Below are 23,428 nucleotides of genomic sequence, written 5' to 3'. Positions count from 1 at the left end.
GACAACCAGGGTGCTAGAAGATGGTGGCGGGCAGTCTCTCTTCATGGTAGCTCGACTGAGTTGGTAATATAACTGTTACTGTAGGGTTACCAATTTTACAGAGGGATGAAAGGCAGGCTCATAAAGATACTGTTGAATCACATCTCCATCTAGTGGATATCCGCATAAACAACCTGCACCTACACCCTCCCGCGTGACAGCAAGGACATACAGACTGAAATGCTGCAGTCATTTTATCCAAGGCCACGGTTCCCAAACAGCAGTCCGTGGACCAGCGCTGGTCCCTTGCAAGATGGCCGCCGGTTCCCAGCAATTATAGTCATAGTGAAATGCATGATATTGCTGTTGACCTTAGAATGTGTGGTGGTCCCTGATACTTTGAGAATTGCCAGTCCACAGGCTGGAAATGTTAGGGAACCACTGACCTAAGGTCACCACTCGTTGGCTTTGACGTTTCTGCTCAAACCTCCTTCAAGACAAAGGGAGCGTGGTACTGTGACCGGTATCTGGATGTGTGGCAGCCTGGTATCTGAGGGGCAGCCTCTAGCCTAGTGGCAAAGGGACATTACAGGGCTGGGAAGGTTGGTGGTTCAAGCCATGGTGTAGCCCCGATAAGATCAACACAGTTGTTGGGCCCTTGACCACACATTGCTCCAGGGGGGATTGTCCCCTGCTTAGTCTGATCAACTGGTCTACTCGAGCTGGATAAAAGTGTCAGCTAAATAACTGTAATGTAATGTGGCACTGGTTTCATCTGATTCGCTGACTGAAAGACTAGGCTGCGTTCGTAAAGGGTACACAGACCCAGCGGGTAAGGCAAGACTCCATTAGGGCCTGCTCATGCGTACCATACATGCTGCAGGTGAGTTTAAAAAAGCTTAATGAAACCATACCTCCAAGGGCCTGGTCAACACTGATGTGACGGAGGGCGATATCTGACGTGAAGCTGGAACCACAGAGTCTCTGATGTCCAGGCCAAACGCAGGCTCCAGTTTGATAACCGAACGCGCACTGCGGAATAAGCTGCTACCCCTGCCTCACGTGTTAAGTTGGGTTAGCTCGATAAAGCTCCTTTGAAACATTACATTTAAACTGCGGGGTGCCTGGAGGTGGAATGGCTTTTTATGGATGAGTCATCCCCTGACAGCTTGTCTCTCCCGCTTTAAAACATCCCTCCCCCCACACGCGTCCCGGGAGCGGGACCCCCTCCTGTGCTCCCAGCGTTCCGGACGGGTTTATGTCCGGGAACGCCGCGCGGGCCCCCGGCGTGAGGAGGCGGAGGAAACGGGCGCTCTGGGACTCCGCGCCGGAAAGTGACACCCGTGATGAACGAGCCGGCGGGGGAAGCGGGTCGTCTGACAGCCGGAGACGCGGGGAGAGAGCGCGAGCGCGTTAGCGTGCCGTAACATTCCCTACGCCCCCCCCCTTCCCCCCGGAAAAGGGAGAGAGAAACGCTAAGAACATGTGGCGGGGCCTTTCTTCACTGTCTAATCTCTCCGGCCTGGCCCTGAGTTTGAGGCAGGGAGCGCAGAGGGTAATCAGCTGCACGTGTGATGGCGTGTCGCGGGCGAGACTGCCATAGACGGGAAGGTCTGGGTGGGCCAATCGGACGGCGGAGCCACGGTCGCCGTAGAAACGGTCTGTTCCGTGCGACTTTTCCGACAACACTGCCGACTACCTGCCACAAGCTGACCTCTATGACCTCATCATGATGTCATCCTGTTGTGATCTTCACCATGTTCTCAATACCTCAACCAAGGCAGAGCCAGCTGAACAACAGTGCTTGGCAGGCACTGAGTTCAGTAAAAGACAATTTAATTAGCACTAATACAACACACATACACACACACACACACATTTGGCAAACTCGCACACATGAAACAATGAAGGAATAAGTAAAGCAAAGTCAGTATGACTTTCGCGAAATAGTATTAGCTTATGTTTCCAATCACTATAGTATAATCACTCTCATTCTCAAAAAAATAAGATTCAATCAATGAAATCAAATCTGTTTGGTTCAGCAACAACTTCTAACAGCACGAGCTAGCCATTTGCATCAGTTTACTTGAAAGACTAGCTCAGAAGCCTGCATGCAACAGGACCTATTTATTTGAAATATCATGAGAAACTTTGATCATGGGCACAATGTATGTATTCCCAATGTACAGTCGTGAATCATTCATAAAATCCAGGTAAATATGTAGTTTTTATTTAGGGTGGGTAGTCCCCTCTTTTTTCCCGTTGGTTGACAAATAATGCAATAGAAATAACATCAATAAACATACATGTATATAACAAATGTTCTAGGATGGACGGAGAATTTCATGCATGTATTTATGGTCACACCATTCATCAACATCACCAGTGTCTAGCCTGAATGATAAAAAGCGTTGCTGGTGTTTAACATGCATCATCCATTCCCTGGCTGGCATATGAACTTCGCCATTATCAAACATGCGTCTCAAGGCTGACTTGAGGGAAATTAGATTGCGGTTGCAGTGACTTACATGCTCCTTCTTAATAAGAGTCTTCATTCATTTTCCATCACACGCCACGGCCCCCGCTGTTACTGAACATCGTAAAACAGTGCACGGAAAAGCCCACCTCGCCGTCTCATCTTAAAGAATTTACATCTGCAACAAATCTCATGTATTTTCAGTGGAGAAACTGTATCTACTTTATTTATTAGATTAGGTAGTTATTAGACTTTGACTGATTGGTTATGATCCCTGGTGTGCTCAGAGATGCTCTTCTGGATACCACTGTTGTAATGTGTGGTTATTTTGCGCTACTGTCACCTTCCTGTCCACCTTTGACCGGAACTGCTGCTCACTGGATGTTTTTTTGGTTTTTCACACCATTCTCTGCAAACTGTAGAGGCTGTTGTGTGTGAAAATGCCAGGAGATCAGCAGTTTCTGAGATATTCAACCACCCTATCTGGCACTAACAATCAATCCACGGTCAAAGTCACGTATATCACATTTCTTCCCCATTCTGACAATTGGTCTGAAAAACAGCTGAAACTCTTGACCATGTCTGTATGCTTTTATGCCTTTGCATTAACAAGCTGGCGTACAGCTCTACCTAATAAAGTGCTCAGTAAGTGTATATACCTGTATTATTGGGCGTGAATAGGGATAAAGGTGGTAAACATTCCTGGGCCTCAAAGCCGGAAAGGGGCCCACAAAACGTACAGTCAGACCGTATATAACTTCTTTCAGTGGTAGTGGGGCCCCATACGAGCTGGGGCACAAAATCACATTATTACAAAATTACGTATATATTTTTTTTCACCAAGCACACCCTCCAGTAATTAAATTGTTATCCCTGATGGTGCCCGTGACCTCTATATACATATTCACAGTAAAATGTCCAGTGCTAATGAGTATATTTTAGTGCATAGGCATTTTAGATTTTACAGCAGGAGGGCTCTTCGGCAAGGCTGTGCTACTGGCCTTGAAGAAAGCACATCGGTCTCACATTTTCACAGGTTATGTTTCTTTCTCTTTCATTCTCCCTCGCTCTTTCCATTTCGCCATCTATTTGTCCTTCTTATGTAAATTTGAATGTATCTCTTTGCTCATGCCATGGATCTTTCTGGAAGGTGAGGCTGTAAAGTGCTGTAGTACAGGTTACATGCCTCCATGTCACCTTAACCAAAATGGAGGGCAGAATAATTGTAATTCCTGCTTTGCTCCAGTAGTGGCTTTATATCATACCATAGAAAAGTATAGCCTTCAGGTAAATTGCAAGCCTAGATGGATTTAATGGCCTGTATTTGTCATTATGTGTCCTGCTACGTTCAAATGTCTCATTTTCAAAGGCTGCAAATCACACAGATAATTTAAATTCTCTGGACACAGTTGTAAGGCGGTACTGCGATTTGTATTTGTACCGCGCTGTCATTCAGTTTTTGATGATCATGAAAAACTAAGTTGATATAAAATAAATAATAAGCTATAAAACATTGTTGAATGAAATGACCTGCTGTCATATTACGTACAACAGAAAGTGAAAATTGTTAGATTTCTCATTCTCAGACCTTGAATGAAAGATGAAAGCCACAGGTGATCCTCTGTTATACAAAGAGAGTGATGGAGAGCAAGAACTGGTAGTGGAAGAAAATCATTTGTTTGCTTCTCTTCACTCCGTAGTTTGGGCAAGTCTGGCTCACACAGACAGGAGTCGGAGGACGATTGCTAATGTGCTGCTTAACAGGCAAATATGTAGCCAGCCAACTGATCAGCAGGGGCCTCTGGGCCTCATCCCCCATTCAGTATGTTACCTGGAGATGCTCGAGCTAATAATCCATAGCCCATTGGGGCTGAAAGCCACTTATTTTAAAATTGTGAATACAACATAACATGTGCTGAGTACGACAAATTTGCACTGACAAAATGATTACTCAATAAAATTATGGACAGTGGGTGCACAAATTATTATGAAGTACATTGTTACAAATACTTTATCTGTTGAAGCCACTTATCCTTAATAATATTGTGTGCAACCCCTGTTCATATATTTTTTTTGTAAATCCAATGCCTCAGTAAATTTTTGAGCATACTGTTCACTTGTATTTAAGTGCAAAATCATTTCCAAACTTTGAAAGGGCTATTCTATTTCCCCTCCTAAGCTGACTTGAAGGTATTAAAATGAAGTCATTTCTGCAGTTAATCACTGTTGAAAGTGCTTCACATTAAATGATTCTGACATCTGACCAGAATTGAACCATACTATGATTAGAAAGCCATTGCACTTTTGCGAAGACAAATGTTGGAGACTTCAACATTTATTTTAATTTCCATCATTTGCAAAGAGAAATGTTGGGAATTAAAATAAACGTTGAAGTTTGACAGCTTCAGACAATTCAGAAATTATTAAAATATCGCAGGTTATTCGACCAATTAAACTGTCAAGTGACAGCACATATTATCTTACTGCCTGAGCACATACAGTTCTGTATATTAATGAGTTTAGCTTTACTCGGCGTATAACATATGTTCCATTTCAGACTGCTGTGGGATTTCTTTTATTACCAGTGATGGTAAAGAATGTGGAAGACTCCTTTAAAAGTCATTCAGACCCCTTTAAAAACCTTAAGAAATATTTATGAACAGGAGTCAAAATTCTTCCGCCCAGTGTGGGTGACCTTAGGCTCTCCTCTCTGTGTGGGACAATTTCAGTGTCCAGGTGGTCACGGGATACAATAAGCTCAGAAATAGTAAACAGCATTCCCTTGGGTAACCTTCCATCCATGATGCCATCCGACCACAGCAAAATAAATATGTGGTCTTTTCATCTGGCCTTTTCCAGAACAATCCACAGCTTGCCCTGTAATCCTTCTGGCTGAATTTCCCTGACTGAACCACTACAATGCATGACAAATGTTTGTTATCATAGTACACACGCAGGTGCTGTTTGTTTCACAGGTGTCTGTCCAAAATGAGCTGCCAAACAGTACTATAAAAGGGGAACATTTTTTACTTGCTTTTATTTAAAAGTAATAGTCAAATATGAACTCCTGGGGACTACTATTACTATTCCTACTACTACTACTACCACCACCACAACTGCTACTGCCACTACTAATAATAATACTTGTGATACTCCAACTACTACTGTTGCTAATTCTTCCACTGCTACAACAGAACTGCTACTGCTACTACTACTACTACTACTACTACTACTACTACTACTACTATTTCTAACATACAATAATTGTACTACTACTACTACTACTCCTGCTGCTGCTACTACTACGACTGCAACTACTAGTAGTACTAGTCATCCTCATAGTATTTAATCAGTTGATTTTTAATGTATTTTTCTTTTACACCCTCAATTTGAAGTGAAGCAGGTGGGCTGCAGGATTTTCAGGGGCCGAGCTCAGCGAGTGCCTTTCTTCAGTTTGATTGACAGCAGCGAGCGTGTCTACCTGGAGATCACACGCTATTGGACGGGGCACGCTCCTCCAGGCAGAGCTTTCTCTCTCTCTCTGTGTTCTATCCGCTAACCTTTCCACATCAACACACTTGATGTCTTAATTTCCATTCCTGCTATTAGCATTAAGTGCTTTCGCTGACGCACTTTTATGCCTTGCCAGTGCATAGCCCACTTCCTCAGCTGTCTGAAATATATTTAAAACACCCAAATTTGAGCCTTCAGTTCAGTCAGTGCATTAGCATCTAAACCGAGATCCCATGCTTTTCCTCACACAAAAACCAATGTCACTCATAGAGTCGGATCAAAATGCCCATACCCCAGAGAGAAGGGTGGGGCAGTGGGCGGGGATAGCATGCCTCAGCAGAAGACAAGCAAACAAAGAGGGTCTGAAAGGGGTGGACAGGGCAAGGAAGTGCATGTTGGTGGTATGCTGTTGTTATAACTCACACGGAGGTGGTATAGGGGAGTTATAACTGCCATTATAGTGGCATATGGTCGTTATAACATGTGACATAAGGCTGTTAAAACTCACATGGTGGTATGCAGTTGCTTTAACTCACATGTAGCTGAATAAGCTTGTTATAACATTTCGGTCATATAAGGTAGTTAAAACTGACATGATGGTGCTACAATGCTGTTATAACTCATGTGAAGGTGGAATAAGGTTGTTGAATCACAAGGTTGGTGGTAAAAGGTTGTTTTAACTCACATGTTGGTGGTATTAGGTTGCCATAACTCACACAGAGGTATACACTTTTTATAACACATATGTAGGTGGTACACAGCAGTTATAACACACATTGGTGGTATAAGGTTGTTATAACTCATGTATTAATGTTATACGGGTGTTATAACTCACATGTAGGTGGTGTCAGGCTCCAGACAGCGGATTATCATGCTGATGGAAGACGTCAGAAGGCCAGGGATGTCCCCCAGCATCACACACGGAGACTTGGCTCCAGATAGGATGTCATCCACGAAGCTCAGTAAGGTTTCTGTAAAGATACATAACGTCATTTAACATACCATACACCTGAGGACAGACCCATGGGTAACACTTCCTTTGAAGGGTCCTACATGACGTGCCGTTTCAGGCTTATGTCATGTTAACATCACTTGCTGCATTAATAATGACATAACAGACCATATGCCTATTTGCAGTTATTGATATAAGCACTTATGAATGCTTATGTAGTGTTTATGAATGAGCTACAGTATGTATGAAAGAGTTATGTAGCTCTTCTGTAGGACTATTCAAAGAAAGTGTTATCAAACTATGTTATCTGTAATGTCATACTATCATAACTGTGACACTGATGAGTTCTTTGAATGAAACAAACATTATAACAAAAGAATGCTTATGCAATAAAACCACTGCGATTATGATGGGTGATGGGTCTGAAATAAAAAAAGTTATTCACAGAGAGTTATTAAAAAATGTTATCAAAAAAGAGTTATTATAAAAAAAGTTATTAAAAAAGAGTTATGAACAGGAGGCAGAAATCTTTCCCGTCACCGTGGGCAACCCAAGGCTCCGCTCTCTCAGTTTGACTTATTTGCTACCAAGAGCACTTTGGCTGTGCGGAGCTACATATGAAATCAGATATGACCTTTAAGCATAATCAGCCAATCCCGGGCAATCACTGCAGCTCTCAAAAACAGCTCATCCCTCACTCCACGCTCGCATGTCCTCCCGATCAGTCGGCCAGATGGTAGATGTTCCCATAAACTCATTTAAGCAATGTCAAGGTCAAAATATCAAAAACAAAAGCCCCTCAGCTCCACGGCAGATCACACTAGTCCAGCATACTTGTGTACTTCCATCACCGGGGAAGAGGGAAACAGACGTGTAGCAAATGCATTAGGAAATAGGTACTATAAAATCGGGTTCATATAATCGGCCGGACGCATACTTCTCCTTCTGCAGACATTCCTCGCGTCTTACACCATAGCCGAGAGTCTGCGTTGGCTGGTGCTTTTTAAACGAGGGCGCATAAGGATCGCGTTAATCAGAAAAAAACGCCGGCTGGCGCGGACAGCGGTAGACGTCTGAAATAAACATGGATGTGGAAAAGGCTGTTTTCTCCGCTGCATTAATTAGGCGGGAGCTGCGAAGCCCCGCAGGACCAGAGAGCCCCCAATTTGAATAAATTTACACTCCGTCCGTCCAACCGCCGGCCTGACATTTCCACCGAGGGGGCTCCGCCGTTTTGGGTTTCACACGGCGATCTTAATCGGCAATGCAAATAGAGACCTGGGAGAAACTTTACCCAATGACGGGGAATAACATACCCCGCCTGTTCCCATTAAAGTGCATGGTTTTTCCAGAGAGAGAGAGAGTGAAAAGGTGTGAAAGAGATACAGAGATTGAGAAAGGGAGAGACAGGTAGTGCGACAGACAGAGAGGGAAAGAGAAAGAGACAGACAGATAAAGAGAGAGTGAAAGATAAATACAGAGAGAGCGGGTGAGAAGAAGAGAGGGAGATAGAGAAAAAGAAAGAAAGGGATAGAGAGAGATGGTAAGTGTAGGAAAGACAGAAAACAGAGAGATAGTGATGTTCCACGAGGCAGCCTGGGATGAGTCCACCTCTTAGGGTGCTCTCAAAAATAGATCCAGCCAGCACGCCCAATCAAAGAAAAGCAGAAAAAATGCCCCATGTAAAAGTCTGGGTCACAGCCCTGGTATGAAGACTGAGATGGGAGCCAGCGAGACAATCTTTGGAAAAGAGATAAAAGGGGCGAGGCGACCGGTCAGGGCGCCGTGTTCACCTAGCGCCGAACGCTCGTAGAAGGCCGCGTATGAATAACTGGGTGATGGAAACAAAAGCTGACTTTGTGAGGGACGGTGTCACTTAATACGTTCGCTCGCAGAAGCCTGCGCTATCTGTCTGGGGCGGTGGGAGGACAGGCTCTGGAGCCAAAATGGGGTCTGGAGAGAGAAATGGAAAGACATTAATGAGAAACAAAAATACCGAAGGTCTGCTGCCGCGTTGCTGTAAGAAACCCAGGGAAGGCCGCTCTTAAGGCCCTGCTGTGGCTTTTCTGTGTCTTCAAAGCTGCTGCTTCACCAATCCAGATTATTGGCTAGTTACTGTGTCGGCTCCGGCATTGCCCTGTGAGCTACCTTGTGTTTGCTTTTTGCCACTGCGGTAAGATGGTGGCTCACAGAGGCTCTCCCACCATGGGCATACACAACATAGAAAAACCACATGTGAACATCCAACATGTGAAGAGTACACATGTCGACTATAAAATTAATCTCACTTAAAAGATGGGAGCGGGAAAAATGTGCCATTTAAAGTCACACGTTTTGCTTTCATATGTGAAAATTGTAATTCACATTTGAAAAATTCAGACACATGAAAATGTCCAGTGCACATGTGACACTTTCTTTTCATGTGCGAATATTGTGAATCGCTAAATCCACAAGTGAAATAGTGATTTTCACACATGAACTACCGATCCAAATACTGCAGTGTACAAATAAATAAACAGTGCAGGCCTTCCAACCATGAGCTGGAAGAAGAAAAGGATGCTGATAGCTCGCTGAAGGAAGTGTCAATATCAGGCTCACATACAGTACCGCTAACGCAGCAGGCTCCGCAGAGAGCATGTGGATTCCCTACTGCAGATGCCTTTAACCAATCGTTGAACTCCACATGACTTCTGCTAATCAGACCATTGGCTGGACAAACACGAGAGTATACTGTAACCCTCTGGGCACCCCGGCAAACCATTTCCACAAACTAATGTGCTGGCTCAGTGCGTGAAGCCATGGCTCCTAAAGCCTGTTTCATACCTGCGAGATCCTCTTTCAGAAAAGCTTTGACTGTTACCAATCAGCCCAGCTCTCACACGAGCGACTGCGTGACGTCAAACCACTCGGGTTTTTGTACTTGCGGGATGCCAGATACCGGCGGGTAATTTGTCTCTAATTCCTGCGGACATGCCCTATTTAAACAACGAACTCCCTTTGCAAGTTAATATCTATGAAGTCAGAGCTTTGAAATATTATTATCGTCAATTTATCAATTTAAAATGCAACATGCCGTCCAGACCCATTGCGTTTTATTGCGCAATTTTTACGTTTGTGTAATGGAGCTGACCTCTCGTTGCAAATAATGGTGATTGGTCGTTTTCATGTTTTGATGGCGCAATCATTGTTTTACCCCCAATACTCACGGAATATTACTTCACTTTCAAACGAACGCCAGCGCAAAGGGCCTTGTGTTTACTCCCGTGGTTGAGCGTGAACCTCCAACTCCCGTTCACATAATTTCCAATGCCAGCAACGAGGCCAAAGATTTATCAGAGCATACAACATGTATCCTTATTGTTTTTTTTACGAGTCCCATATAATTACAAACATTCGTCGTGTTATTCTTTCGCTCCGTCTGACAAGTTGAAAAAGGACCCGGTGGAACGCAAACAAAGCCGTAAAACCACTGACAGGTGCTTTCTGAGAACACCTGGACAGCTCGACGTGGCTTTGAAAGAGGTGATAAAGATCTTTTATGGAGTTACTTTTCATGGCGTTTTGAGTCACATCCCTCCCTCGGCCTGCAGAGGGACAGAGCATCCTTCTGAAACGTCGTTAATGCCGTACGCGCGGGTCTCCCGATGTCGTCCAAGGTCTCTTTAAAACATTCGCCCTATGATAGGACTGTGACAAACGCCTGACAGGATTTACGCATTTCATCCCCTTCCAGCCTTAATGGTGGAAAGACTGGGGGAACTTTAGCTGCGGAGACCCCCCTCGGTAATAATTCCTCTTTTATTGTCCATCGTCCCATATGAGCCCTTACACTTTAAAATCCCCCTTTATGAATCTTAAAACCGACTGTAATGTTTTATTCCCTCCTGGCTGGGGCAACACGGTCCACGTTCTTAAAGGGCAAGCCACAGGGGTTTCCTTTAGCCATTTTCTTCTTCACGTCATCTGCAATCACGTAATCACGTCATCCATCCCAGTAAATACATAGATTGTGTCTATCTGTCGTTTACCTTCTACTATATACGTAAATGAGTATGGAAACGTTGGACAACCTGCAAATCCCACTGCAATAGGCCAATCAGTCGTGGCAATAGTTAAAGCAAGGCCTACACAAAAAAAGAACACACAACACACAAAACGGAAACATACCAGGGGTGGCCAGAGTTTCATTCGACTGGAATAAACAATTAGATACAATTTGGGCTCAGTTGCAGGACTGAATAAACAGGAGTAAACAACTTCTGTTTGAAGAAAGGAGGGAAGATATTATTTAATTATATCTCGAGAACTAATCTTAACATATTCCATAATCCTGCTTTATTGCTAATGTCAGTTAGCTAGCTGTAGTCCTGAATGTACTTATATAGTTAGCCACCTAGCTAGCTTCAGTACTGAATGCACTGATATAGTTAGCCACCTAGCAAGCATTGGACAGAATGCACTGACATAGTACCTAGTTAGGCAGCCAGCTAATGAAACTGTGACAGTCTGCAGCCACGCCACGCACCCACAACTCCAACCGACACAATTAACCGCACACTTCAATTCAGAATGAAATTTTTAATACACACATTCAGAACAAAATTATCGGTGTAAATCTGGATAAGGTGTCCTAATGAGATGTTCTTGGCCGCGCTCGCCCCAGAAGTTGTAAAGAATTAAGAGGCAGTGAACGGTTCAGTTTTTGAAGCACGCAGTCTTGGCGACGGGGCCCCGCTTTCTTGCTCTTCCAGGGAAGCGGGGTGGGGGGGGGGGGGGGGGGGGGGGACGGGAGTGTTTTTCCTAGCCGCGGCCTGCCAAGAGCCAAGAGCCCTGGGGTGAGGACGACCTTGGCTTGCAGGATGACAGTAGTTTGATGTCCCGGCGCATTTCAGCCCCTCCCGCCAGGCCTCCGTCCTGCTTCTGCATCTCAGCGTACGTCCGGCCTCCCTCCGCTCGAGCCGCAGGTGTGAACGCGCGGATATGTCAGATTATAATCAAGTCGGACGAAGGCACAACTTGATTAACAAGTTAAGAGGCAGTAATTGCTTTTCAGACAGGCGACGTCGGCCGCGTTTTTTTCCCCCCTCTCTGTTTTTACAGAACAAAAGCGACATTATTGAGATACAGAAGGACAAAGCGAGACAGAAAGGGAGACAGAGAAAGATAAAGACTCATTGTGCCGCCATACCTGCTCAGCAAACTAGGCCTTTCTTCCAGGTCCCTCCTGCCCGGGCACGGCGAGAAGCTCTTTTGTTCGTAAACATCTCAAGTTGAAAATACCCAAATTCATCAAGGGGGCCTCTCTCCGTCCAAAGCGCTGGGAATATTACCAGTTTTATGAAAGCCTCGACTGCTAGGTATCAACACATTTTGGCAGCTCTGCAAAGGCTCAACAAATAACATCTGGCTTTCATTGTCCGGGTTTTGATATGAACAAAAGGCGTGAGATGGACGACACCAGTTTGCGGTGCATTGATTCCTGGCACTTCCTGAATAAAAATGATAAACAGACCTGAACACCCACATGGAAAGTATTATCTCTTTTCACTGAGGAAACAAAACTGATTGTAGCTGTGGAGGAGAAGGATGTGGGCCGAGGCACCTTGCTTGGGCGGCCTTCTCTCCTTCCCAGAGATAACTGCCCAAACGCCACTTCGTCAACACGTCGTCGAGTGGCTAACGGAGTCAGAATCAGATTGTCTTCAATCGTACATCACCTTTTCGTTCCTGAGTCTAAATCGCATCCCGTAAGCAAAAAAGAGCAAGAGCAAAACAGTGATCTTTCGGCCAACTTAAGCTCCAAAATTGCTCAATTCGAGCGGGCCTCATTCACAGAAGCTCTCTTTTCCCTCATTTGAGTGATTTCTCCCACAAATTATCGATAAGAGTTATGTATAAAAACCTCAGAGAAACAAGATGAATGGTAGCGTGAACCTCCATAAGAGTACATGGCAGTACACACTGTGGAGACTGCAAACAAAGCCAGATTTCACGCAGAGAAATGAAAAACTGCGTAACGCTGCTGTATAACTGTAAATCACACATATTATGTTTCCTTAAAGTAAGGCTACTTTTAAGTAAATGCCAAAGATCAGTGTGGTGCTGGTGTTATTCATAGGCTCTGTCTGAATTAGAGGCCTACTGCATCTTGTGTACCGTGTACCATGCCAAAATAAAAATAAAAATTACAAATGATTTAATATCTATTACAACTAGGTCATGTGACAGGAAGTGGAGATGCATCTGAAAAGCCATTCATCACAGAGCACGTCAGATGAAGTCATAACGAGTTCAAATGGAAAACAGAGAAACGGAATGGCCCTTCTGATCCTCGATATTCACATCTTTACACATTCTTTTCTTTTACTTTTCAACATTCAATGACACTCTCAAGTGCAAATGCGGTTGTTTCATTTTTGGATTTTTTTTTTAAACAGCACACGAGTCTACGGAGTCTGCCCGACATGAGATGTCACTGCATGTTTTTACCCGAGATCAAAACACTCTTGAACTGCTTGAAAGTAAAAACAACAACAGCAATAACACAAATATGATCCTCAGAGATCAGAAGAACTCAAGAGATGTTATAAATGGTGAGTTTACTTTAAAACCAACAAAAACTCGAGCACTCAGAAGACTGAATGCTTTTGTGTGCTGCTCGGAAATGAAATACAAATCCCTTTGCAGTTCTGATACCCATATTCTTACCATCTGCCAGTGCTCTGAGCAGCTTTCGACTATATTTGTGGGATACAAATCCTGTTGAATGGTCCCTGGATAAACATGTTTCAGCCTCGTTCATGAAATTGAAGACAAGCGGAGAGTTGCTATACTCTGCTGGATGTGAAACCAGATGCTGTGCTGCGTGATTTAAAAGATTTAAATATTGCTGCGAATGTCAAGTCAGAAATATACAGTGTAAGAAAAAAATATCCACTGAAAAAGTTACACCACAAGAAAAGCAATTAATTCAGATGTAACCACACTCCTACGTGAAATATCTGACTACAAATGTATGAATATTCAGGCACTCATAACAATAAGTGTGAGCATGTGTTTATGGCTCCTACAACCACAGTACACCTACGCTAATTTCCTCCCCACCTGCTGAACACCATGCTGCATACGCAGTGGAGCGGGGAGAGATTCAGAGCAACAGCAGGCTCCCTGGCCTGCTGCTCATTATGCCTGGCTGCGCGGGTGAGTCTGACAGCTGTGTGTGTGTGTGTGTGTGTGGGTGTGGGTGTGGGTGTGTGTGAGTGTGTGTGTGAGTGTGTATGAGAGGAGTGAGAGTGTGTGCATGGGTGTGTGTGTGTGAGTGTGTGGGTGTGGGTGTGTGTGAGTGTGTGTGTGAGTGTGTGGGTGAGTGTGTGAGTGTGAGTGTGTGTGTGTGTGTGTGTGTGTGTGAGTGTGTGTGTGGGTGTGTGTGTGTGTGTGTGTGTGAGTGTGTGTGTGTGTGTGTGAGTGTGTGTGCATGTGTGTGAGTGTGTGTGTGCGTGCGGGTGTGGTGGTGAGTGTTTGTCTGCATGTGTGTGAGCCAGTGTGTATGCGCATGCATGTGCATACATGCGTATGTGTGTGTGTGTGTGCGTGTTATACTGCAGTTGTTTTGTATGTACAGTAACACAGTGAGTTATGGCTACATTTCCCTCCAGTGCAGCCCCAAAGACCTTCTCTCTTGGCTTCGCCACACCTCGCTCATCTTTCCACCAGGTCCCGGGATCTCCTCGGAATAGGCCTTGCCATGTAAACATGTATCTGGGAAGTCCTGTCTATTGTCTCTAGGACTGAAATGTAACACAGACAAATCACAGTGTGCTCACAGATGGTAGAGAACTTTGCCCCTGGAATTATCTGCTTCATCACTGTCAATGGTATGAGCAGCTTAAAACCACTATATCGAGACTCAGAACCTCTAAAATGGAGAGAAACCCTCAGTAGAAAACCATAATCAGTGCATTTGTATGTGTGTGTGTGTGTGTGTGTGTGTGTGTGTGTGTGTGTGTGTTTTGGGCGTGTGTGTGCGTACATGCGTGCTTGTGAAGATACAATAAAAAATCAAATAAAATAAAACAACAGAACAAAGTGAAAGTCGCAGAGAGAGCAATATCTTACTTAAAAAAGCACTTGAACAAACTCTTCTCTTGTCAGCACTTTTTATCAGTCATAGCTGTCAGTGCTAACATCCAAGGGTGGAAACAGTCAAGGTTTACACAATGCATTTCAGCACCAAAATGTTTTTGCACCAGAATGTTTTCTTCAAATGACAATTTGAACTGCGGTTTTCAATGAATCATCTGTGTCATATGAGGCCGATATTGCGGCGATTCATACAATGTAAATCATGGACTGAAATATCCACTATTTCCTGAATCGATATGAACCTACAAGTGCCCTCAATGTTTAATCTTTTCATACGTATTTCTGAAATGACAGAGAAAGAGAGAGGAAGCAAGGCGGAGGGAGAGAGAGAGATAAGGGAGAGAGGAAGAGAAAGAGAGGGCGAGAGAGATAAAGATGGAGAGGGTGGATAGAGAGATGGAGGGAGCGACAAAGATGGAGAAGGAGAGAGATTGACGGAGTGAAGGGGAGCTTGAGAGATTCAGATGCAAACAGGGCATAAACTCTGCTGTTTAGGGCAACATGGACCATACGTCACAGTATTTTTAGAGGATCAACGTTCAAGAAGCACACGATCTCAGGCAATGAAACTATTTTCACGAGTTACGGCTTTCAGGAGTTATGAGGACTGGTCTGGGCATTCAAATCCGACCGCAAAAAAGCGTTCTGAAACAGCCGTTCACTATGGGCACCACGGTTAATGTCACAGACCCCTCCTGGGAGAGTTCTCAGCAGTCTGTTTTCCAGACCGTGGCAGCCATGGCATTTTCACACCAGGCACATAATCACCAAGATGTAAAACTTATTTTCGCATCAGTCTGCTCACCGGTCGAAGCTGGATTTGCACAATGGCCGGCATCAAAAAGGTTTTCAGCTGCCAAGGGGAAGAGTCTTTGAAAATCGACGGCTTGATAGAAACTTTATCTTGAGCCCGTAGCTGCTGCCAATGCTGTCAAAGCCAGTTATCGGTGAACCGATTCACTTCAGAACATCAATGGCTTTATGATTTCGCCTAATCGTTTCCCCCCAGTGCGACTGCACATGCTTGCGATGCAGTCTGCAGGCACACTTAGCCCCAGTCCAGGACACCACATTCTCCCAAAATTACTACCATTTGGTAAAAACCTTATGATTAAGTCGATATTTGTCCAAAATATTTTGGTCTCATGATTCACTTAAAATTTTTAGGTGACCATTTAATAAACCAAAATGGTGAAAATAACATTTGAATTAAAGCTCAGAATGTATTTATTATGAAAGGTATTTTTACATTCCCATATTCGCTCATCAATCATACCTTTTAATTTAGATTGTTTTCAGTTTATAGTTTATAGTGTTTTTTGTGCGCATTCCTGATAATATGGTCATATTTATGTAGTATGTAGTCATGTGTTTTATGAACACATTTATCATGTGCCTTATATAATTGAGTCTGTGGTGTTCCCTGTACAAAATGGCCGCCTCCATGCACACGTGTGGAAGAAGTGGCTCTCCAGGCTGAACTGCTCACATGGGCCGTTGTGGGAGGACAGGAAATCCAAAAAGGAAAATCACTGGACGGGGCATTGTGTGCAGGAAGCCAGTTCGTCGCAGGTTGCCCCGTCTGGGCCAGGAGAACGTCACTCTTCACTGGAGTTTACAGGGCTGTGAGTATCTGTCATAACTCTGTCGGCTCCAGCAAATGTCTTCCTCCTCCTTTGGCTTGTGGTGATGGATGGAGACCCGTGTGTTATGAGATGGGTGGGGAATTGGGTTAGGGGTGCCCAACAGGTGCGAATCCGCTGTCCGTGCCCATAGCGCGGTGTTTGTTTTTTCGGGAAAACGCAAAAGGCTCGTTTGGCTCCAGTGCTAGCTTCTGGACCGGGCCCCTGCCCCCCCCCCCCCCCCCACCCCACTCCCTCACCCCACCCCCCCAGACAGGATGAGCTCATCCAGCTAGAGCGTTGCACCGTGGTGAAGCCTCGTCTTCGTCAGACGGGGGAGTCTCCCTGCGTTCTGGGACCTCCGGTCGAGGGGGGAGGAAGCGGGGCGCACCCTGGGGCCTGTTCGCACGCCGTGAGTAATCTGTTTACCGATTGGGTGCCGTGTCCCACTGACCCACCAGTAAACCCTGTGGTTATTGGGCGATCGGAGCGCTGACATCACCTTGGCCGGCACGGCTGCTTGTTCTCACAGGGTGTCGGGTCCGGGCAGGATGACTGAAAGCAGACTTCCGATTCGGTCGGCTTCCACATCTGGGACGGGGCTATGATGTCAAGTTGTGTGCCTGAATCCCATTATGTGCGAGATTAGCACATAAACAATCTCTGTCAGGGGGCTACACTCTGATCATTAGCCATACATTACATGTATACATACAGTCTGGGGTTTAAGGGAAACACATGAAGTCCATTTTACTTACATGCTACCTTGTGATGACGTCTAACCGTACACACGTTAATGTCCACTGCAGCCAATATGTCATTTTAAGGACAGAATTTTTGACATGTTTGCAATTATTCGAATATTATTAATATTGTGAGACTGCTGAAGGTAATGCCTGATTAAAAAATATTTTAAAAGAACCCTGAAACATAAGCAGAAAAACACTGAAAGATAAAACTCTACTTAACGTTGAAGAATAACACGAGGCATGTAATTGACAGCCAAAAATTAAAAAAGGAATTACTTGGAGTGGATGGAGAGCTACACCTAACAATAAAAAAATGAATAACAAAATAAAACAAACACAGATCCTCGCGATAGCTATTTTCACGGCAGTGTTTTTCCCAGCTGCAGACAGAATCCAGCGCGTGGATTCCTTTCAAGGCTTTTCCGGTAAACGCTGAGAAGGAGTGGGTTTTGCGCCTCCTTCAAACCCAGGGCCTTGCGGGGACCCGGGGCTTACGTCCGCAGCGAGAAACGCTGGCTCCCAGCGCCGCTCGGCCCTCACCACCTCGGCTGGCCATCCCGCGCTTTCTCTCCAGCTCGAATCTGGACTCGCTATAGCGCTCTGTTCTTTCCCTCGAAACAGCCACAACACGTCTCGAGGCCAAGTTGGACGGCTGCAGTGAGCGCTGTGAAAGGGAGCCGATAAAGAAGCCTTTAGAAACGAAGGGGACAGATGGACTGGAGGCAGGACGCTATCCAGAACAGATAGCAACAACATGGAGGTCAGCGAAGCCAAGCAGCTGACAGGGCTTTGTAGAGCAGCACACCCATCGCGACTGTACTATCCGTCGCGCTCTCTCAGAGAAACAGCTACAGTATGAACAAGGGCCAGGAAGGGTACACGGGCTTGGCACTGGGCCGGTCGCCTATAGGTCAGTGTTAACCAACCATGTTCCGGGAGGGCTACCAACCTGTAGGTTTTAGCCCTCCCGTTTTAGCCATCAACCTTAAATTATCATACCTCCACTAATTAGAAGCCTTAGCTGTTGAATGAGGTGTGCTTTGTTTCGGTGGGAGTGAAAAGCTACAGGGCAGTGGATCTCCAGGAACAGTGTTGATTACCACTGCTATAGGTAAAAAAAAACTGTGCCCCGTCACCTTCACCTTCACCTTTTTTGCTTCTAAAAGGTATTTATTATAACCAAAATACAACATTATTGTACTTTCAAGGTACATTTGAAGAAATTTGACCAAACGGTGTTTCTTAAAAAAGTACAAATATTCCTCCATCTTTTCTGAGAGTGCGTGTGTCTTCGGTAAGGGAAGTCACTTCTAACCCGGGCTCCAGATGCGGGGTCAAGTGAAATGAAATACATAAGGCAACGCCGTCTGCCTTTAATCCTGGGTCTGTGAGAATTTCTGTCGGCTTGACAGGCCAAAACTACAGAGGCTGCAGCCGTAAAGGGTACAGAGAGTCCTGCTTGTGGCATTTCTGACACGTGTTTCACCCAGACTCCTCAAAGAATGGCAGGATGGAAAACAAAACAAAAGGCATAGACTGGCAGGCCCGGTCAGAATTACTGCTGTTTAACGCAGTGGCTACATGCCAAATACAGCACAGTCGGTTATGTCCATATAAGATCAATTACCATCTTTCAGGTCACATCACATCCATAAAAATACTGTACTTTGAGGACAGCTAAGGATGAGCTAAACCTATACCCCATTGGGGTTTACAAGGTTATCAGCAGACGTTACATTAAAATATGTAAAGCTGTTTAAAACACATTCGTGTTTATATTACTATCTCAGGCATTCAGATATTAAAATGAAAGGATTGCCAAAAAGCATGACCTATTGTTCCTGCACTGTCTGGCAAGTGTAAATTACATTTACTCGTTTGACCAAATATGTCTGTGTCTGTTGTAGGTCTGCGAAATATACTCAAGTGACTGTAATAGAATTCAAGTGCAAATACTCCCCCACTTTGTCGAAAATAAAAAAGCAAAAATATAGTTGTCAAGTCTTGCTTGAACAGTATATTACAGATTTTAGATATTGTCCAATGAGAGCAAAACATGGGCTCCGCTTAAAAATGAAGACCTTACAAGATGCTCCCCTATGCAAAATGAACCGCTTTGTTTGTAGAATACCCACACGTTGTGTGATTGGGATTCTTGTATTCGCATTTGAATTTGCATATCCAGTCTGGACTGACGAATTTGCATTTAGACACCTCATCCGGCTTGGATTGTTGAATTTGAATTGGCATTTGGAAACATTGTCTGGTTTGGCTGGTTGAATTTGTACATGCATTTGTATTTGCGTGTTGCGTGCGGTGGTACCTCCATCAGGGAGAGCTATCAGGTCTCCTGTTTGTAATTCAGTCTGGTTTGAAAGGAAGGGCAGGGCGCCTTGTTAAAGAGAAACAGGCCACCAGGTCTCCTCACTCATCTCCAGCGTATTTAACATATGGAACATCTGACTCCATCCGACAGCCAGTTGAGTGCCTAAATCAGTCCCACATCTCTCCACTGGCCTCACAGATCTTCTTAAGGTGGTCTTAGATCTTCTGGCCTTTCCCATGCACATCACCATAGCAACAGACCAAGGTAATGGCAATTTGCACCATGGGAACAAAGGCCTGTCATTGAGGGAAGCAACCACCCACCCCAGTCAGAGGTGGAAAGTCCACCCATTAACTGCCAGTTGATTTAACTCATTAGTTCTACCTCCTGGCTGAATAATTGTTCCAATCCAGGTGATCGGAGGACAACAGTGATACTTGAAACTGTTACTTTCAAGAGGACCGGGGGTTGGTTGCATCCCTAAGTGAAAGGCATTTGTTTTCACAGTGTAAAGTGTCACTAGAGCACCTTGGCCCGTTCCTTGTTCATCGATTGGGTCAGAAGCTCCTGGAGAATCTCTGTCCAGAAGGACTCTGTCCGAACTCAAGGTACCAAGAGCAGCCTAGTCACCTGACCCGCACATCCTGTTTCTGAACCCTGGGCTCCCCACCCACAGGCAGTCTGTGATGAGGTACGGGCTGGAATGCAACGGGGCAGAGGGGGTACAGATGCTGGGCTGTGTAAAAACGCAGCGCACCGCTGTGAAGAGCAGGCTGGGGCCAGCTGTGCCTGCCCTGATCGGTTTCGTAAGCCCTGGACTCGTGTCTGACAGCGGGGTCCTGAACAAGCTCCAGAAAGGAGTGCTGGAGACACTGCCCTCTGGTGGGAGTTTAGCCCGTGTGCATTCTAATGGCATACCACAACGCTTGCAAAAGCATACAATATGTACTTTAGAAGAACATACAATTGGATAATAAAACATTGTCTAGGCAGCAAAGCAGTAGTTAAAGGTTCGAGGCCGCTTGGAGCACTCATTGGAGCGCTCCCTGACCATTGTTGTACAACTGTATTCAGCTATCATTCAATGCTGTACTTCACACAGGTGATGGAACATTTAGGGTGGAAATTTTTCAGTCACTACAACATCTCACACACAAAGACACACTGAAGGCCAGTTCCCACTGAAAATGACATTAATATCTACAAAAAGACAGAAATGCATTTCATAAATGCAACCACAAGGACGTCAAATATAGATAAATGAAACAATAATTTCCAAACTATTTATTTGCCCTCACAAAGTCCCCTCACAATACAAAAACCACATCTACTCTATGGCTATGACATTGGAAAGGTATTGTGACTGAAGACAACACAGATGGTCCCTCAGGAGGTCATACAGTACAAAATGATAAAAAAGATACATGTAGGTATTTCACCATTGAAGTGGCATGAGTTTTAAAGTCTCAGACAAACCCTAATCTTCAGCCCCATCATGTGGTAACAGTGACAGTCTGACAGTGACTAAACAAGGGCTAACTGGAATAGCTCTCTTGTGTTTCAGTTGGCCTTCTGTGCAAATGTAGCCAACTGTGTTTCAACCTTCAGAAAAAGGGTCTCTTTGGCTTCTCTCAACAGAGCAACTGTCGGTAGTTCTTCATGGAGCCCTCTTATCGCAGGTGTGAAGTGTGAAAACTCCCAAACAAAATAACCATTTCTCCCCAACAAAGAACTGTTGAACTAGATAGGGTTATTCTATGGAAATTTGGAAACATTTTTTTCTGAGGCTGTATGTTTCATCTTCAAAATGGAGGCTAGGGGGCGCCAGCAGCCATTGTTCCTCACCTTATGTAGGGCTCTGCCCCACAGTCCAGTACATTGTAGCTTAAGTTAATGTCTCCGGTTGAAGGACACAGTAACATAAGATACCTTGCTCTGGGATGGAAGGACCCCGAGCAAGTGAAGCCATCTCTCCTGGTATGTCCCCGGTGAGACTGGAACAGGGTTTACCTCATGAAACCCTGATCCGCCACCACGCTCGGAGGTGCTCAGCATTTTTTTCGGGAGAAAACAGAGGGTGTCAGAACTGGTCCCGCTGGAGATCAAAGCTTTGGTTTGTTCTCGTTTCACACACAGACTCTGAGAACCCCCATCTCGCACGTACCTGAACACGGCGGAATCGAAAAGCCGCGGAAATGACAACGCGACGCCCTCGACAAAGCGCTCCCGAAAAGTAAAGTTGGGTTCCTGAGAGCTGTTTTCCGTTGGATGATGAATACAATATGGCCGGGCAGCAGTGCGCAAACTGTGAAATGCCATATGTGCGCATCGACTGGAGAGGTTCGCATCGGCCGAATTCGCCCCGCATAGTCTCTTCATTTTCTGCATCAATCACTACACCGTTTGTATGGCATGGAAAGAATGTAAAAACGGTAACAGAGCTCTGATGTATGGGCAGGGACATATCCAATATGATTTTAATATACCTTGTAGAGAGCAACCCATTGCAGTGATTGATGCTAGCAATCACTGTGGTGGAGGTGCATTCATTTTTAATTATTTTACAAATTACGATCAAATTGCTCTTTAAAAGTGGAGTCAACTCTTATTCCTTCAGTGACCTGTTTTAAAATGGTGGTGGTGGTGGTGGTGGGGGGGCAGGGGGCGTTATATGAACTGGGGAAATTAACCTTACCTGTCTCCACCTTGGAGTGGTCTGTCCTCTCCGTGACCTTCTCCTGACTGATGAGGTAATCTACGATCCGCACCCCTATTGGTGGCTCCGTGTGGTTCCATTCCATGATGACCAATGAGCTGCTGGGCTCGTAGGTGTGCGAGAGCTTCAGCCTGGAGACAGACAGAGAAGGAGGAGGACGTGTTGCTTCACCACCTGTTTCTACCCAATTCAAGGACTGCCAAAAAAACAGCTAAAACCAGTAGCCATGATTTGCCAAACTGCTTAAAGGAACGAGACACTTATCTCACGAGCAGAAGACTGGAGAGTGATGAGACATACTGACAGGGACTCTGAAAAACAAATCCAAACACCGCTCAGACTGTCGCGAGAAAAAAAAAGAGACTTTCACAACGTGTCGGCATGGTGACAGGAGAGAGATGACATCGCAGAGCAGATTTAGCAGATGTCTGCAAGGTGTTTATGACTGATATAGCTTTGAGGGTGCCTCTTTTCACAGTAGACTAGCACATATTCACGTCTGCAATGTATCAATGAAGCTCTGGGTTTAACATCATGAAATAACGGGCTAAGCTACATTATCTCTTACACACGAGTAACATTTAAAAGATATCAAAGGAAGGTATACCAGGTGCGGCAGTCGGTGCTTATATGTAGAAAAATATGTCAAATTTCAAAAGTAGCTCATATCATCTTTCTTCTCCCGTCTCTTGGCAACCCAACTCTTGGCGTCCCACAGTTAAAGTGTATAGATTTTTCACCTTTATTTCTTAGAATCTGAAGTGTTTTAATAAAAACTTTGGCTGTTGTTCAATACAGCCGATTGGGCTTAATTTGAACCGATTAACCCTTCATGAGAAATGTATACAATGCTGAAACTTCTGAACCTCATACTGAACTTCTTTTTCAACCTACTTCAAGCGACACATATGAGGTCAGCCCTACTGGATTTAGCATCATGCTGTTTCATCATT

General features: G+C 44.8%; 1 protein-coding gene across 1 annotated transcript in view; it reads right to left on the bottom strand.

Moving 5' to 3' along the window:
* astn1 (astrotactin 1) overlaps positions 1-23,428 on the bottom strand; it is a 354,373-nt gene that overhangs the window by 19,934 nt on the left and 311,011 nt on the right. The window contains exons 19-20 of the mRNA XM_061243332.1: positions 22,455-22,606; positions 6,804-6,939 (exon numbers count right to left, since the gene is read on the bottom strand). Coding sequence (XP_061099316.1) covers positions 6,804-6,939; positions 22,455-22,606 — 288 coding nt within the window. The remainder of the gene's footprint in view (positions 1-6,803; positions 6,940-22,454; positions 22,607-23,428) is intronic.

Source organism: Conger conger, chromosome 5, assembly GCF_963514075.1.
Source record: "Conger conger chromosome 5, fConCon1.1, whole genome shotgun sequence".
NCBI lineage: Eukaryota > Metazoa > Chordata > Actinopteri > Anguilliformes > Congridae > Conger > Conger conger.
The sequence above is the reverse complement of the archived record's forward strand: the minus strand, read 5'-3'. Positions and strand labels throughout refer to the sequence as shown.